Source organism: Lolium perenne, chromosome 5, assembly GCF_019359855.2.
Source record: "Lolium perenne isolate Kyuss_39 chromosome 5, Kyuss_2.0, whole genome shotgun sequence".
Lineage (NCBI taxonomy): Eukaryota > Viridiplantae > Streptophyta > Magnoliopsida > Poales > Poaceae > Lolium > Lolium perenne.
The window spans coordinates 235,609,981-235,625,275 of NC_067248.2; the positions used below are offsets into that span (position 1 = coordinate 235,609,981).

Below are 15,295 nucleotides of genomic sequence, written 5' to 3' on the forward strand. Positions count from 1 at the left end.
TCTCACGAACAAGAACTGGAGGTGGAAGGAGACGACGACCGGAGTGGAGACACAAGTATTTTCAGTGGCCGGCGCCGGAGCGCCGCCACGGGCGCACCAACACCCTAATCTCTTTCTCCTTAAACTCACGGTACAACGCATACAAGCAGTACAATGGGCTTATATAGCCAGGTGCACGCACACCAGCACACGCACGCACGCATCCACTAACCCACTAACCTGACATGCATGATCTGCTTGCTATGCCAACGCCCACCACATGCTCTAACGCGCCCATGATCCGCTCGGCCGGGGCTGCGCGCACGACGCGCACAAACACAACGACGCAGCTGCCTCGACGGATCTCAACTGACTACTGCATGCAGCCCCTTGGCACTACGTACGCGCTAAGCTGCTGACTAACTAACTCGCTTCAAGATTAGTACTAACAAAGTGGTGGAGCGAGCAGCCCGGCGCAACGCCGACCACCGCAAATGCCTCCGTCAAGCGTGGAAATTTTGACAAATCAGACCACCTGCCCCAGTGAAATGCCAAAAAAGACCACTTCTGAGTGCAAATGTCAAAACTACCATGGCGGCACGCTGGCCAAGCGACACGTCGCACATGCCGCCATAGTCGGTGGCGGCAGGACTTGCCGCCGTGAGTGGTGGCGGCACGTTGGACGAACACCGGGTGGTGGGACCTGCGGTGGCGACACGTTGACATGGACTGACATGCCACGTCAACGTGCCGCCACAGCCGGTGGCGGCATGTTGCCACGTCAGCGTGCCGCCACAGCCGGTGGCGGCAGGGCCCACCACCCGTCGTCGCGGACGAAGCTGCCCAACGTGCCGCCACCACTCACGGCGGCAAGTCCTGCCGCCACCGGCTACGGCGGCATGTACGACGTGTCGCTTGGCCAGCGTGCCGCCACGGTAGTTTTGACATTTGCACTCAGAGGTGGTCCTTTCTGGCATTTCACTGGGGCAGGTGGTCTGAACTGTCAAAATTTCTCAAGCGTGAGCCCGGCACAGACGCTGGCAAGGCCGCGGGAGGGAGATTGGTTGGGAGACGGCGCCCCTACCCCCCACGCAAGGCCCACGGCAGCTGAAACCTCCACATTGTGGCTCAACCGCGGCCGGCTCGGCCGCCTCCTCCACAACCTAACTCGCATGCACCGCTGGCGTGACGCTGCTGGGGTCTTCTCTGCACTCCTACCTTCCATCCAGCACCTTGACTCCTCTGAGGAGGCCCACAACATTTTCGTGGTAAGCACAACATGCCTTTGTAATATATTTATTTATAGCAGCTCCACTTACTGTTTTCTAATGAAGGCCAGTTGCTTGATTGAAGGCTGCCATGGATATCCATAGGAAGCTTGAGGAGGACAGCGCCACACAGCACGGTGGCAAGAGCCGCTACTACCACAGGACCGACAAGATCTTCAATGTGTGGTTAATGCGGCTAGTTTGGTTGCCCGCTTCTGCAAAAGTAAGCTCCTAATTTGTTGTCAACTTAGGACTAATGCAATCATTAATTAGTTAATTGGCTGATTTTAGTATATGCCATGATTCAAACTGGAAATACAACAAGATCTGAACAAACACCTGAAACTAAAACCATGATTTGTTATAATCTTTATACTATTCATAGTGGCGAGTAACATAGAGTAATGTCACATATGACACTAGTCTATGTCTGTTTGTTCAGTTCAGTATAAGCAAGTGCATCAAATTTCCTCACTGTACCTTTTATTGGGGTTTGGAGAAATTTTATGGGGAAAGGGCATTTTCTCTGAAGTCTCCAACTCGTTGGAAATCTTCTGCAGACAAGTGTGTATAGCCGTATAGGGCAGGTATCTTTGCTAAGGCAGATACCATTGAAGCCCTTCTGGCATGCGTGCGCTATGTTAGAGTATTCAATTAGGACCCTCCAGGATATAGTATATCTCTGATATCTGGCAAATCTCCAATATGTGGTAACGCGCTAGCCTGCACCCTGCAGCCTGCTCAACTGTGAGCTCTGCCCTCTAATGCACCTTCCTCTTGCTGCTACCCGAACTATGTAGCATTTCCAAAAACCATGGGTGGTCCTTTAGTAGAACAACATGAAGTTAGGGTGAGATAAAAATGGAAAGTGTATTGCAGTGTTCCTATTTAGGTTCTACAAAAGCATATTATTGTTTATGTTTTCTTATGCGTTTTCTATAAAGTTATATACATATTACCTAAGCTTTCCAATGTTTTTCTTATTCTTGTGTTTTTATTCTTATATTTTACATGGGCCTCTGTTTATAGATTTTAAATTCACGCATGGAGTTCTGTGCGCAAATATGTTTTTAATCCATTGCGGTTTGGTAGTATTGTATATTGGGAAAGTTAGTTCCGTACCATTAAAAGATCAAGACTTTAGAAAAATACCACTGGAAGATTGGCCTTGAGAAAAATACCACTGAAAGTTTACTCCGTTATTGAAATATAGCATCACCGTGAACCCCACGTGAATTGGAGCTAAAAACAAATGAATCAAGGGGAAAGTATTAGGGGATTAAGGGAAAAATATAACAGTTCTGTCCATACACAGAGGCAAGAAAAATTCATAGGATTAGGGGAGATTGCCCATATGAAACTTCAGCAGCATACATCCCCTCTCAAATCTCTGCTCGATTGTCTTAGCAACTATAGAATCCCCAAGAATAACTCTACACCATCAACATGAAAACAAGAGGGAACGTGAGAAGAGAGGGTGGAGGGAGGGTGCACCATGAGGAGAGGCCGAAAGAGCCGCGGTGGTCTTTGCGCTCCCCTCCTTGCTCTGTTGCCTGAGTTAGAGTTAGGTGTGTGGATGAGGTGGGGCTGAGAACTGATGGTTTCAAGTCAATTTGGCCCAGCTGATGAGGTGTTGGGGCTGAGAGCTGATCTGGTTTCAGTTAATTTGGCCCAGCTCACGTGGACTTCACGGTGATGGTAGAAATCAGCAACGGAGCAAGGTTTTGGTGGCATTTTTCTAAAGCCCAATCTTTCAGTTGTATTTTTCTAAAGTAAGGATCTTTTGATGGTATAGAACCAATTTTCCCTTGTATATTTAGGTTGGCTGTAATGTCAACCTCAACATGTGATACGGTGAAAGCAGTGAATCAAAACAAAGTGACATCATATGGTTATGTTCTACATCAACTGAATATTAAGGTCCTGGCATTAGCTTAACAATGAGATCATGATATACGTCATAAATCTTCAGTTCTAATTGTGTGCTGGTTTCTATTTTACCTCTGATCCAACTGAATATTAAGGTCATGGCATTAGCTTAACAATGAGATCATGATATACGTCATAGATCTTCAGTTCTAATTGTGTGCTGTTTTCTATTTTACCTCTTATCTATTCCTTTGTCCGATTTGTTAATAAATCTAAAACCATCATGCTCTTTTGTATTGCTTAACCCTGTTTAGTTTCTTGACAGAAACACTTGGTTAAACTCGAGCGGGCACTATTTTATCTTTCACAAGAGAAAATCGATGATGCATACAATTCAACAAGAGCGTGAGTTATCTGCTCTCTGTCAATGTTTACTTTTGTCATGTCTTATACACACTTTGACATGTCATTTTTTGGGGAATACCTTGATCTGTAAACTGTAATAAGCGAATTGCCATGCCATCTTGGTGGTTGTTACAGTGTATAAACCTAATTCAGTTACTTCTGTAATGAAATATCAGCCTATCAGGTTAAATCCAGATGTTGTTTCCACTTGTTATCATGCATGAAAGGACTTGATTACCTAGGAGGAACTAGGAAACTTTTCATTGAGAGTATAATCCATTTTGAGCCAGGTATTTGTGAGAGTGACAGGTTGAACCACATTTTTTTGTCATCTTGAACTAGATTTTGCACACTGTTCTGCTTGAACCATATTTTGGCATTTGAAGTGGTTCTAACATGATGGCCCACTCTCCAGAGTTACCTGGTGCTCACATTGACAGACACATCACAGGCCAAATGGATGCAATTTTCACAGATACTGTCCGGCATGGCAGAGTTTAGCTAGCGATGTGACAGATGCTAGCTAGAGGCCCAATGTCCAACGTAGTAGAGGCTAGCTCGACTGGCATACATAACAGAGCTAGGGTTTGCGGAGTGTGGTGATAGCTAGCGGAGAGTGGCTGTCAGACCTTAATCGATGAGTAACTTTGTTCCCAGACAAGGTGTGGTCATCACGTTAGAGCTACTTCAGATGCTAAAAATGTTGTTCAGAGTAGATCAGTGGAATCATTTGTGCAAAATCTGGCTGGAAGTGTCACCAAGAATAAATGTGGTTCAACCTGTCACTGTTCACTACATTAGAAATACCTGGTTCAGTGTGAAATTTATTCTTTCCATTGGAATTTATTCTTTCATTAATAGAAGAAATAAGCACCTGAATTCAAGTTGAAGAGGAGTCTAACATGAGTTGTGTTAAAAGATTTGGTGTCTTAATTCTGGTAACTAAAAATACCTTTCAAGTCTTTCTTTTGGATAAGTTAGTTGGTTGTTGTTTTAATTTTATGTTCCACGAAAATGACTTCTCAATGCGGTGACAAAGAACTGAGAGCTTCTATTGTTTTGCAGCCTTATTGCTAAGGATGGACTACAGATGGAACCAACTCTAAATCTGATACATGGCTTGATATCATATGGTAAATGGTACTCTGGCTTGCCCAAGGATATGCAATTTGAGGAATTAGATGTTTACAATGAAGCATGCACAACTTCTGAGGCATCTAATGGCTATGAAGAAAGTGGTCTTCAGGATAGCTCAAATGACAGCATTGATGTTGATGATGCCAGTTTTCGTCCTTGCTCTTCAGAAAGTTCTATCAATAATGGGAACATAGACAAAAAGCAGAAGATCTACAAGAAATATTTCCTTGTTTATTCTGTGAAGGAAAATGATTCAGTTTGTTCAGACGTGAAAGAAGTGGGCTGTACAGATTTTCGAAGCATATTTTTTAGCACCTCCGATAGCCCTACCTGTGGTTAGTGACACATTCCATGTACTTCTTCAAGATGTTCATCTGATTTTTTTTGTTCCGCTAAGCGCCAAGTACTAAGGTAGTTTTAGAGTTCTAGGGCATCTATTTTTTTGAGCTGAAAACTGTAGGGGAGGCCCTGCCAGTAAATTTTTATTAATGAGACAAAATATGTACATGGAAGTGGGAAGAAGGGAATACACAAAAGGGCTTAGCCCGGGCATAACCCAAAAAGAGTTACAAAGCGTCTAGCTAGGCTACGAGATACGATATTAGATCATCCTTCATTCTGTAAGAAAGAAGGAAGAGGTCTCTTTTGAAAGAAAAGGACCAAGCCCTAACAGTAGGTGTAGCATTGTCAAAAATAAGAGCATTCTTTTGCTTCCATATATTCCAAGAGGCAGCGGCAAACACTTTAAAGAAGAAGGGCCTCCCAAAGTTGGATCTAGCAGTAGCAATCATCTGCGGGAGATCAAGATTATCCTAAATGCGATGTTGATGGGATGCCAACATTGCCTACTGAAATTACACTTCCAGAAGAGATGATCCCTGGTTTCCAATAAACCATCATCACATAGGTGGCACACACCGTTATCATTGAGTGTGAAGTTTTTCCTCCTAAGCATATCCATCGTGTTTAGGCGGTCATTAGCAAGTAGCCAGAAGAAAGATTGATCTTTGGTGTGCACTTCTAGGGCAACTATAGAAGCGACACTGAGTGGTTACGTTACTGGAACATTCTAGAGACATCATAAAGAAACACTAGTTTCATGTGATATACCATCTAATACATTTTGTCCTTCTAGCATCCACATCAGCAGACAATACTGCAACCAGCTGTAACCTTCATTTACTCTTATCTTATACATCTGAATCTGAAATATGATTCTGTGATATGATTTCCAAAGAGTACTGAGCAAGTGAGGAGCAAAATTATGAATAGTCCATAGGCATATAAATTATGCTTGAAAACTCAAGGCTTGTTGCCTCCTTTTGCGTGTGGCAAGTCAGAGTCAGCTTTTGACAAAGGTGCTGGATCTACTGTATAGATGCATCAAATTCTGCGATCGAATCAATTCTTCATCCTTGCTAGCAATATATTGCATGTAATTTTTAGCATCATGGCTGTCCCTCATCAGATCATCTAGCCTAATGAATTCGAGCACCAACTAGTCCATTACATCTCTTCCATAACTTTTAGATCTCTATGAACCTTATTTTATAGCTCCACATAATTCTGTATTAACATATTAGATTTTATTATGTACTTGAAGGATTGGAGAAAAGCTTGTTGCCGTTACGTCTGAAGCGTGCTGCCGGGACTTCAAATGATAGCTTTGACTCATACTGGAAGTACAAGTCAACACCGAATCACTTCTATGCAGATGCAGAAAGATGTCTAAGAGTGGCTCTTCATTCATCGCCACCAGTAATGGCAGCCTTAGTACCATTAATACAGGTACTTGTTTTGCGTATAGCCATACGTGTTCTTCCATAGATTTTGTTTTCATTTGTTAAGACCCTTTCTTGGCTACCTTTCACATGATGTAGATTCTCCTGCTTGGTGATAAACTGAAAGAGGCTCTTTGTGAACTTGAGAAGGTCTGCCACAGTTCAACCACAGCGCTCCCTTTCAGGTTATTAAGGCATCGTGTAAAGAATCTGTTATCTCTCGTTTGATGTTACGTGAACATCTTTCGACTATCCTAGCTTTTTGTTATTTGTTCCTTGTCCATATTGAGATAAGCTGCATTGGCTGAAGTTCAGTTTTTTAATGCAGATTGCGAGGTAGACTGGTAGAGTATTTTGACCAAAACCAAGTATCAACAATTTCTTCTTGTTATGAGGAAGCTTTACGGAGAGATCCTACATGCAGCTACTCAGTTAAGAAGCTAATTGAAATGCACAGAAAAGGTTCTGGCTAAAGACATCTCTCACATATCTTTTTACTATTTAATCTCTGTTTTAGCTCAGTAGTCGATTTTATTCTACTTTTATACTGGCACTGCTACTTGCTTAGCAGAATGGGAATGAACAATTTTGAAAGTCCAAATTCCCTGCCAACTAGGCTGTTTGTCAAGGGATAAATTAAATAAATGGACTTTTGTTGAGGAAAGAAAAGAAAATTATGTCCGTGTGTTATTACTCGACAATACCTACCTTAAAAACCACGCCTACAATGCTGACACCTGTTGTAGTAGGAATTATTGGGTTTAGGTTGAGGTGCTTGCTTCGACTCGTTTTGACAACTGAAACGTCTCAAGGGTTTACAAGTTTAAGGGTGAATATTTGACACTACATAGAGTTTGAGCTGGTTATATTGGACCGTACATACCACTATTGACTGAAATACTACAACTACTCGCCCTCTATTGTGGCAATAATGAGTTGTAGCAAATGCAAATGTTGTGTAAATATGCTCTTGACTTCGTCAATGGACAAGCACTGTGAAACTACAGTCCTGAAGAAAATGTCAAATACTAAAAAATGGTCGAAGTATTGTTTGTAGACAGGATGCAAGGTTTTTTGATTTACTAAACTGAGGCATTCATGGCTGTTGCGTGCCAGGTGTTCTAGTCTCAACCAACACATACAGTTTTTACTGACACTGGTTGGTTTTTATCGGTAATAAGTGAAAATTTCATTAGTTTGATTTCAAATGTTGTCTCCACTGCTAGTAGAAAAGATTGTGGGTGAACTATTTTACAGAACATCATAGAACTTAAGCCAATATGATATTTATATGAATCTGTTACCGTAATCATCAAAGCAGAATATTGGAAGTGGTATAAAAAAAATTGAACTTAAATGCAAGTACTTGTTTGACTGGTTTCTAAAGTTCATTACATTGATTCTCTATGCAAACTTCAGAAATGTTCACGTTTTTATTATCTTACTATCAGTTCTTATAGGTGTCATAGCCTAATTGACTTACATTTTCTTTACCTGTTATTGGTCCCCCCAGGATATTATAATACGGTCCGACTACTTGAGTCAATAGCTTTACATCTAGATTCTGTGAATGGGAAGCCTTTTATATGGGAGGAGCTTGTATCATGCTTCATTCGGCTTTTTTCGGATCGGACTACGGAAAACGAGGATTGTTTTTCACGTAATGTTGAAGGAGATGCAGAAATCAATGCTTCCAGTAGTCTTTCTTCGGTCTTCTGTGAGCAACATACAAGAGAATCATGGAAGCTCCGGTGCAAATGGTGGATGAACCATCATTTCAGCCAAAACAACTATATGTCAGAAACCGAGGAAGGTAATTGCTTGTCCCCTGAATTCAGTCATTGCTATAATGAATCACATGGTGCTCTACTTCATTTAACTAACTTTGTCAGATAGTGAATGCAATAAATATGACATTGATTTAGTGCAGTCTCTAGTCTGTACGGTCTGATGTTGGGATTTACATGTCTAGTCTACATCTAATGAAAGCAATAAATCTGTGTTTAAAATGAATCCTGGGCTCACTTTTAGATTTGAATGGTACAGTCTGTAGTCTACTAATACCCTTTATTCCAGCGAGATAAGTCTATCACTGTCTCACTCGGAAAAGCTGTATATTTCGGAACGGAGGTAGTACACTGTACTATTATCGTCTGGGCAACTTTCATTAGTAAATACTCCCTCCGTTCACTAATATAAGATGTTTTTGAAGTAGACAAGGGAATTTCTATCTACACCGGGACTATAATATCAGATTGGAGAGGAAGATCGGAATTAGCAATTGATAAAAAAGAAAGGATATGGGCTCGCGTGAGTAAAAAACAAAAGATATCTATTCTAGTTCTATCATCAGCTATGGGTTCGAATCTAAGAGAAATTCTAGAGACTAGATACATACTAAAAGGAGTGAACCTAAATACTAAAAGTAGACTAGATACAGACAAAAGTGAGTGAACCTAAAAATTAGCTACGTAGAACATTTTACTTTGTTGTACGGAGGAAGTAATATGGAATGATGGTGCAAAATTCACAGTTTCTTGCAACTCAAATTTTGCTCGTGGTGTAGACAGTTGCATGGCCTTGGCATGATATCAGTTTCACTCCTGTGTTGCAACCCCAGATACTGAGTTTTTTCTGTGTTCTTACAGGTGACTGCAAGCTCCTTGCTTGCAAGGCAGCCTGCGCTTCTCACCTGTTTGGGCCTAGGTTCCAGTATGTCAAAGCAGCTGAGGGCTATCTTTCCAAACAAGAAGCTAAGGACGAATTTGGACTTTTGTCGAGGAACATGGAGAATTCTGTCAAATTATTACATAGTTTGGAGAAACTACGTAGCAACTCGGTTTAGTTTAATATGTCCTTTTTTTGTTGCATAGTAGTTTATAATGTTGTTGTAACTTGTAGGCACACTTATGACATTATACCTTTTAGATCCCCCAATATGAGGTTCGTTTTTTGTAGAGTGGGGAAATCGAGAGCAATATATTGTTTACCTGGCAGCGGTGAGCCGTAGAAGGAAACAGCATTGTGTACCAGCATCTTTTTTTTAGGGCTGTACCAACATATGATCAGCAGCATAAGTTTTCCATTGTTGTCACCCCTTCCATGTTTTGATAGTAAGCCAGGTCGATTTCACTCATAGTAGGGTTTACCGTCTCATGGAGCCCATAAGAGGAAAAAAGAGGGTTTCTTGCTATTGACCCATTCGATGTACATCCAAGAAACAGATACAAGCCATGTATTTGTACTGATCACAGAAGGCGTTAAAACAATGTTCTAGTGGCTTCACTGTAATCGTATGCAACGATCTCTGCCAAAGGGTATAGCCGGATGATCAACCAACAACTTTTACTGGAGCCCATACCAACCTACTGATGCTGCCAATGTACATCAAGCTCTGAGCTGTCTAGTTAGTTGGAAGACGTCCGCGCCGCCTCCTCCTCCATCCCACCCATGTTGTTGGTACCGCAGCCAGGGCACATGTACCGCCTCTGCAGCTCCTCAGCGACTGAATTGAGCAATTTCTCCATTTCCGCCATGCGCTTGTGCCCAGTCAAGGAAAGCTTCTGGGAACACTCACTGAGGAAGACGAGCAGAAGCGTGTATACAAACATAGTGAAATAACTACTGAGACAGCCGGTAAAAAGGATATCCCCCGACCTCCTGCAACTGCTTCGTCTCATCCATCACAGCCTCTATTAGAGCTCTGTTTGCTTGGACATCAGCCAGTTCCTGACAGACCTGAAAAACAAGGCAACAAAAATCATTACGTAAAGAGTTCTTAATATCAAACAATACACATTCCTCCTTAAAAAAAACAATACACATTCCTGCAAAAAAAATAGTGAATTCAACACTTGTAAAAAACAAGTGTTTTATTTTAGAAAACATTATGAGAAGCACTATAACTTGGAACTAGTTCTCTCTGCCCTATACAGCAGTAGCATCAACATTTGCCTCAATACCTACAGGCCGACCAAACCTTTGGAATTCCTTTAGTTCTAATGTTTTTATCATGCACAAGTTTCTTGGAAATATAAGACATTTTGGTAGGCTAAAACGGTCTACAATAACATCTTATATTTTAGGACAGAGGTACTTTTTTTTAATCAGAATACGTGCCTACCCAGGCTATTATATATTTTGCACCTTTGATGAACAACATCATATTATTTTCTTTATCTATGAAGATAAATGCACATAATACTCACACGCCTAGGCACACAGGTTCACAGCATGTAAATTTTAGTTTGGTGATATAAAGAGGGTATTAGCTGTCACACAAACATGGTGTGGTCTTCCACATCAGCTGTTTATCATCGATGCTCTCATGAACTAAACAAGTGTAACAGCATCCCATACATTAAAAGCTTCTGCAATACCACAATTTTGGGTGGAGGAATGGAGAAACACCTGTTTATGATCAAGCAGATCCTTTTGATACTCTTCCTCCAAGGCATGCAGCTCAGCCTCAATATTGCTCAACTTATCAGCCAGATCTGTCACCATATCTTCTGATTCAGCAGTTTCATTCTTGTCGCTCACATTATGACCTACCAAGGTGAACATTTCACTCTAAGCGGAAACAAGATAACATGTCTATACAGCAAAATACACTGATGACAAATCATAAAATCAAATGGGAGCTCTATCATGCAATTCATATCCTTTACACATTTTGCAGAAAACACAGTTAACAAAATAGTCACAGAAGAAAACACAGTTAATAAAATCAAATGGGAGCTCTTATCATCCATCGCCTTATTATGTGTAATCTTAGTCCTCTACAGCACAACAGACAACGCACACACCAGATTGACCTGACTAAAAAGAGCAAGCTTTTGGGTACAGACAATATTAATGCATAACATAAAAGTACAATATCCATAGTTCATTTTCTATAAAAGGAAATTAACAACTATGCATAAGCAATGAAGCAGAAATAAAACGGATACTGCAAATTAACAGGAACTCCTTCTTAAGGGATTCAACAAAACGAAGTTACACTGCTTACCATCTGTTCCATTGCCTTGATTACAGTCTGCTGCATTGCCTTGCTCAACATCTGCTGACACTTCAGAGCATTTCCTTGCTAATTCAACAGAAGCCATCTGTTGAAATTGCCTGCAAAGGAGAAATATAGTTTACCACAAGATATTTTGCATACAATAAATTTCCAACATAAGTTTCAGCTAGCAGGTAAAGTAAATAGTACCAAATGGACATAAACAAGGAAAAGCAGAGAGGTGATTCTGTTAGACTTTTTTGAAGAATTAAAAATAACTTGTCAGTGTTCCTCAATAAGAGTTGTTTGCTATCTTTACAAGGTTGTATAATTAAATGAAGCTCCCCATGTTAAAACAATTACTGAAATATGGAGAAACAATGCACCAGACTTCATATATCACAGTAATTTTGAGATCCACACATAAGGAAGCAACAAGCTCCACTGTCCCCGCTCAGTTTTACAAAGTTTAGCATAAAACAAACTATAGGAAAAATTAGGTGCCGGAACAAAGTTCAGCGCAACACAGCTACTTATTACATCACCAAACCACAGTCCAACGACAGAAACAACTTTTTTAGGATCACCATCTAAGTGTGATTCTCAAATATCAGTCTATCAGCCCCCCTACAACTGGCGGCCAGCCATGACGACGTGAGTAAGCCTCATTGTTAGTTTGAACAGGCATGTGTGCAGTACTCGGCTAGCTGATGACCATGGTCTTGTACAATACCAGCAAACAACAGATGCAGCACCAACTACAGGTGGTTGCATATGCAGGAAACGAAATGGAGTTGTCACAGGCAACAAAAAAAAACAAAAAAACAAAAAAAACGCATACCTTATCCTTGCATTCATTTCAACCATCTGGCTGATGAACTCGTCTCTGAAACAAGCATGAGAATTTTAGCCGCGTCCAGAAACAGTATCCTACATTAATTCCTACTAGTGGAGCACAAGAGAAACAGCCAATACAGAGAGTTCATCCTGCTCACCTCTCACTGTCTTCCTTGCTCTGTAGAGACATTACATCAAGCACCAAAAGCGCAACCCCGCCGACGCGAATCATACACACAGCATCAAAAGCATACAAGCGTGTCATGCGTGGTAAAGCAACAGAGACTACTAGTAGGACCCTGATTGGCTGTGATTTGCGAGGTTTCTGACCTTAAGCTCCTCCAGCTGGGAGCCCACCTTGGCGATCTCCTCCTGGAGATGCGAGATGGTGGCCTGCACGCGCCGAAATTGAAACCGAATCAGGCAAACTGGGCGATGATAAACGGAGACATGATTCGCCGGCCGATTCGGGGCGAGTGAGGGAGACGAGGAGGGAGGTACGGTACCTCGAGCGCCTGGATGGTCGCGGCGGCGATGGAGGCCTGCACCTGGCTCCCGCGCAGGTCCGTCTCCGCGGCCTCCCGCGCGCGCTTGGCGGCCTCGAGCTCCGCCGTGGCCGCGTCGGCCGCCGCGAGCACGTCGTCGAGGCGCCGCTTCAGGCCCGACACCGTGCGCTCTGAAATCCGAGCGGAGGCGCGATCTGGGTAAGGCGAGGACGCGCGCGAAACCCTACGTACTTACGGCGTCGCGGCGAGGGGGTGGGGCGCGCTTACCGCCGTGGGACTTGTCGGCGGCGAAGTCGCGGATGATGGACAGGAGCTGCTTCTGGGGCTCGGCGCCCGGCGCCGACGCCGATGCGGCCATGGGGGGCGAGGGTTTCTCGAGGGTTTAGACTTTAGAGAAGAGAAGCGGGAATGGAGGCGGAAATCATCCTCTACATATACGTGGGAGTCCCGGGCCTATCTTGAACATTCACTAATGCTTTAAGATTCGTGCAAAGGACTTCTGCACTTTGCAAAACACACCCTGACCAATATCAAATTCGTGACAGAAAGGCCCTCCCTTTTCCATAACAGACCTCCCATTTATCACTGTACGTGTTTTGGTCCAAAAGTTTTGGATCATGTACAGATCTCCTTTGGCTGATCTGAATTGCTTAAGAAAGAAAACATGCATCAAATCCAACTTGAAGCGCACCACGCATCAAGAATCAGAGAGAGACTATGAAGAAACGATGACGAATTTTTCTGGATCAACAATATTTATGTAAGGAAACAAAGAGGGAGAATCAGATTGGCAATTAAGATTAGGAAGAAGGAACAATCACGGAACAAGCACGGGTATCTCTCATATCCATTTCTATAAATAAGAAGAAGAAAAAAGGAAACAAATGCTACGGATCTAAGCTATGAAATATCAACACAATTTCCATGCCTTGATCCAATCTCCATGGAATAGATCAGGTTCTCCTTTGGCCTGGCACTTCCTTGAGGAGTTCCAAATGGCCGGGGCTTCTGCCAGCGATGGCCGCTTTCCAAATCCGGGATGGCAGAGATGGCTCACTGCAGCTCGACCATCAGGAGCCGGAGGTGGCACTAGTCTTCGAGTATTTCTCCTCACTGCGGTTCATGGTGCTCGATGAGACTAGATCCGTTAGAGGGGGAGAGGACGGAGGAAACTAGGAGAGAGAGGTCGGGGAAAGGGTGGGATTTGGGAGAGGATACAGAGAGAGAGCTGGCGAGCTGGGTCGGGACGAAGTGTACATGTCCACTTTGTTTCCCATAGAGGTGAGAAGGTGTACCACGTACAGGTTGTTTGTGCAAAATGTTTTTGCACGAATCTTAGCACGTTTCTAGCCATTGGATAAGACAGAGACGCCCACACCATTGTAGAATCTCTGTGTCGGAATGGAGGGGCCGACTGGCGTTACGGGAGCGGAAGCTCTCTATGCAGGCTCGTGGCAAGGTGGACAACTCTAAGAGCATCTCTAACACAGCAATCGAACTTTTCCGACGGATTTACGGGTTCAGACTGAAATACGCGCAGATCAGAGCCTGTAAACATTGGTCGGTCCGAACTGAAGTTCAGGGGCCCGAAAAACTTACCGCACGGCCCCTATTAAAAGGTTTTGCGGAGGGGAGTTCGGTTCGGAAACCCTACTCCCCTCCCGTCGCTCCTCTCCCGCCGCCGCAGCCCGCCGCCACTCCGACGAGCAATCCCGGGCGCTCGGACGCCGCTCCGCCGCCACAGCCACCATCCCGCCGTTCGAAATGACGCGTGCAAGACGCATGGGTAGGGGCAGCGGCCGATCCGGCGCCGGAAGGGCAAGTCGCCGTCCGCCGGGCGGAGACGGAGCGCGCCAGGCGGTCGCGCTCCGACGCCGCATGGAAGCGGGCCGACCGCAAGTGGCCGGACCTAATGGCACGCCGCCTTGAAGCGCGCGGCGGCGGCTGGGGAAGCGGAGGCGCCCCGCCGCCGGCAGCGCGTGTAGCCCGCCGCTGCCGTCGTTGCCCCCGAGCGGCGACGATGACGATGACGCAGACGGACCGCCTCCGCTCTGCGGGAGCGCCTCCGGCGCGGCGGTCATCGAGGTGGCGGCGCTCGTCCTTGCCTAGCAACCGTCGGCGGTCATAAACCCTCCGCCGACGGCCGGTGACAGTATAGTCTCCGGGAAGCTTAATTTCTAGTCTAATTATAGGTCCGTGGTATGTAATGTAGGTCCAATGCGGGTGTATTTTGCCATTATCGTTGTGAATTATGAACGAATTAAGCTTGATCGGCTGAAATCAACTGCAATCGCGAAAATCGATTTCCCGCGACGTTTGATTTTCGCGATCGAGTTCGGTTTAGGTTTACGGTTTCTGTCCTGTGCCGTGCCCAAATACGCTCTCAATTCGTTTTTCGGGAGACTGAACTTAGTTTATTTAGTTTAAATACGGGCTCTGTTAGAGTCCCGCATGCACCCACGTTATTCACAGGCTGTACCGGAACCGCGGGAAGCAACGTGCGTCGCACCC

At 44.0% G+C, this 15,295-nt stretch overlaps 2 protein-coding genes across 4 annotated transcripts; one reads left to right on the forward strand and one right to left on the reverse strand.

The window, feature by feature from the left end:
- Nucleotides 1-473: 473 nt before the first annotated feature.
- LOC127304200 (uncharacterized) lies at nucleotides 474-9,471 on the forward strand. Its single transcript, XM_051334897.2, has 9 exons — nucleotides 474-1,247; nucleotides 1,333-1,470; nucleotides 3,442-3,521; nucleotides 4,587-4,993; nucleotides 6,262-6,446; nucleotides 6,539-6,624; nucleotides 6,768-6,901; nucleotides 7,953-8,252; nucleotides 9,088-9,471. The coding sequence occupies exons 1-9, from the start codon at nucleotides 474-476 to the stop codon at nucleotides 9,282-9,284; spliced, it is 2,301 nt and encodes a 766-aa protein (XP_051190857.2). The 3' UTR covers nucleotides 9,285-9,471.
- A 135-nt stretch (nucleotides 9,472-9,606) lies between these two features.
- On the reverse strand, nucleotides 9,607-14,070 carry LOC127302311 (uncharacterized). 3 transcript variants are annotated; one of them, XM_051332734.2, is made up of 9 exons: nucleotides 13,052-14,067; nucleotides 12,785-12,954; nucleotides 12,609-12,671; nucleotides 12,437-12,456; nucleotides 12,283-12,327; nucleotides 11,451-11,560; nucleotides 10,850-10,989; nucleotides 10,089-10,177; nucleotides 9,607-9,979 (listed from the first exon to the last, which is right to left on the reverse strand). In XM_051332734.2, exons 1-9 carry the CDS (start codon nucleotides 13,140-13,142, stop codon nucleotides 9,847-9,849), a joined length of 861 nt encoding a protein of 286 aa, XP_051188694.1. In that variant the 5' UTR covers nucleotides 13,143-14,067; the 3' UTR covers nucleotides 9,607-9,846. The 3 variants fall into 3 exon arrangements, 2 of the variants coding, with proteins under 2 accessions (XP_051188694.1, XP_051188695.1); XR_007852814.2 differs by lacking the exon at nucleotides 10,850-10,989 and having other exon boundaries at nucleotides 9,846-9,979; nucleotides 13,052-14,070; XM_051332735.2 differs by lacking the exon at nucleotides 10,850-10,989 and having other exon boundaries at nucleotides 9,607-10,177; nucleotides 13,052-14,070.
- Between the last annotated feature and the right edge of the window lie 1,225 nt (nucleotides 14,071-15,295).

What these genes read in the sequence shown, in the direction of transcription:
- LOC127304200 (XM_051334897.2), top strand. Translation starts at nt 474, where the DNA reads ATGCCTCCGTCAAGCGTGGAAATTTTGACAAATCAGACCACCTGCCCC. An exon ending in CCTTAGTACCATTAATACAG is followed by an intron (nt 6,447 to 6,538) that starts GTACTTGTTTTG and finishes CACATGATGTAG; the next exon opens with ATTCTCCTGCTTGGTGATAA. An exon ending in ACCACAGCGCTCCCTTTCAG is followed by an intron (nt 6,625 to 6,767) that starts GTTATTAAGGCA and finishes TTTTTAATGCAG; the next exon opens with ATTGCGAGGTAGACTGGTAG.
- LOC127302311 (XM_051332734.2), bottom strand. Translation starts at nt 13,142, where the DNA reads ATGGCCGCATCGGCGTCGGCGCCGGGCGCCGAGCCCCAGAAGCAGCTC. An exon ending in CGCCGACAAGTCCCACGGCG is followed by an intron (nt 12,955 to 13,051) that starts GTAAGCGCGCCC and finishes CTCGGATTTCAG; the next exon opens with AGCGCACGGTGTCGGGCCTG. An exon ending in TCAAGGCAATGGAACAGATG is followed by an intron (nt 10,990 to 11,450) that starts GTAAGCAGTGTA and finishes TCACCTTGGTAG; the next exon opens with GTCATAATGTGAGCGACAAG.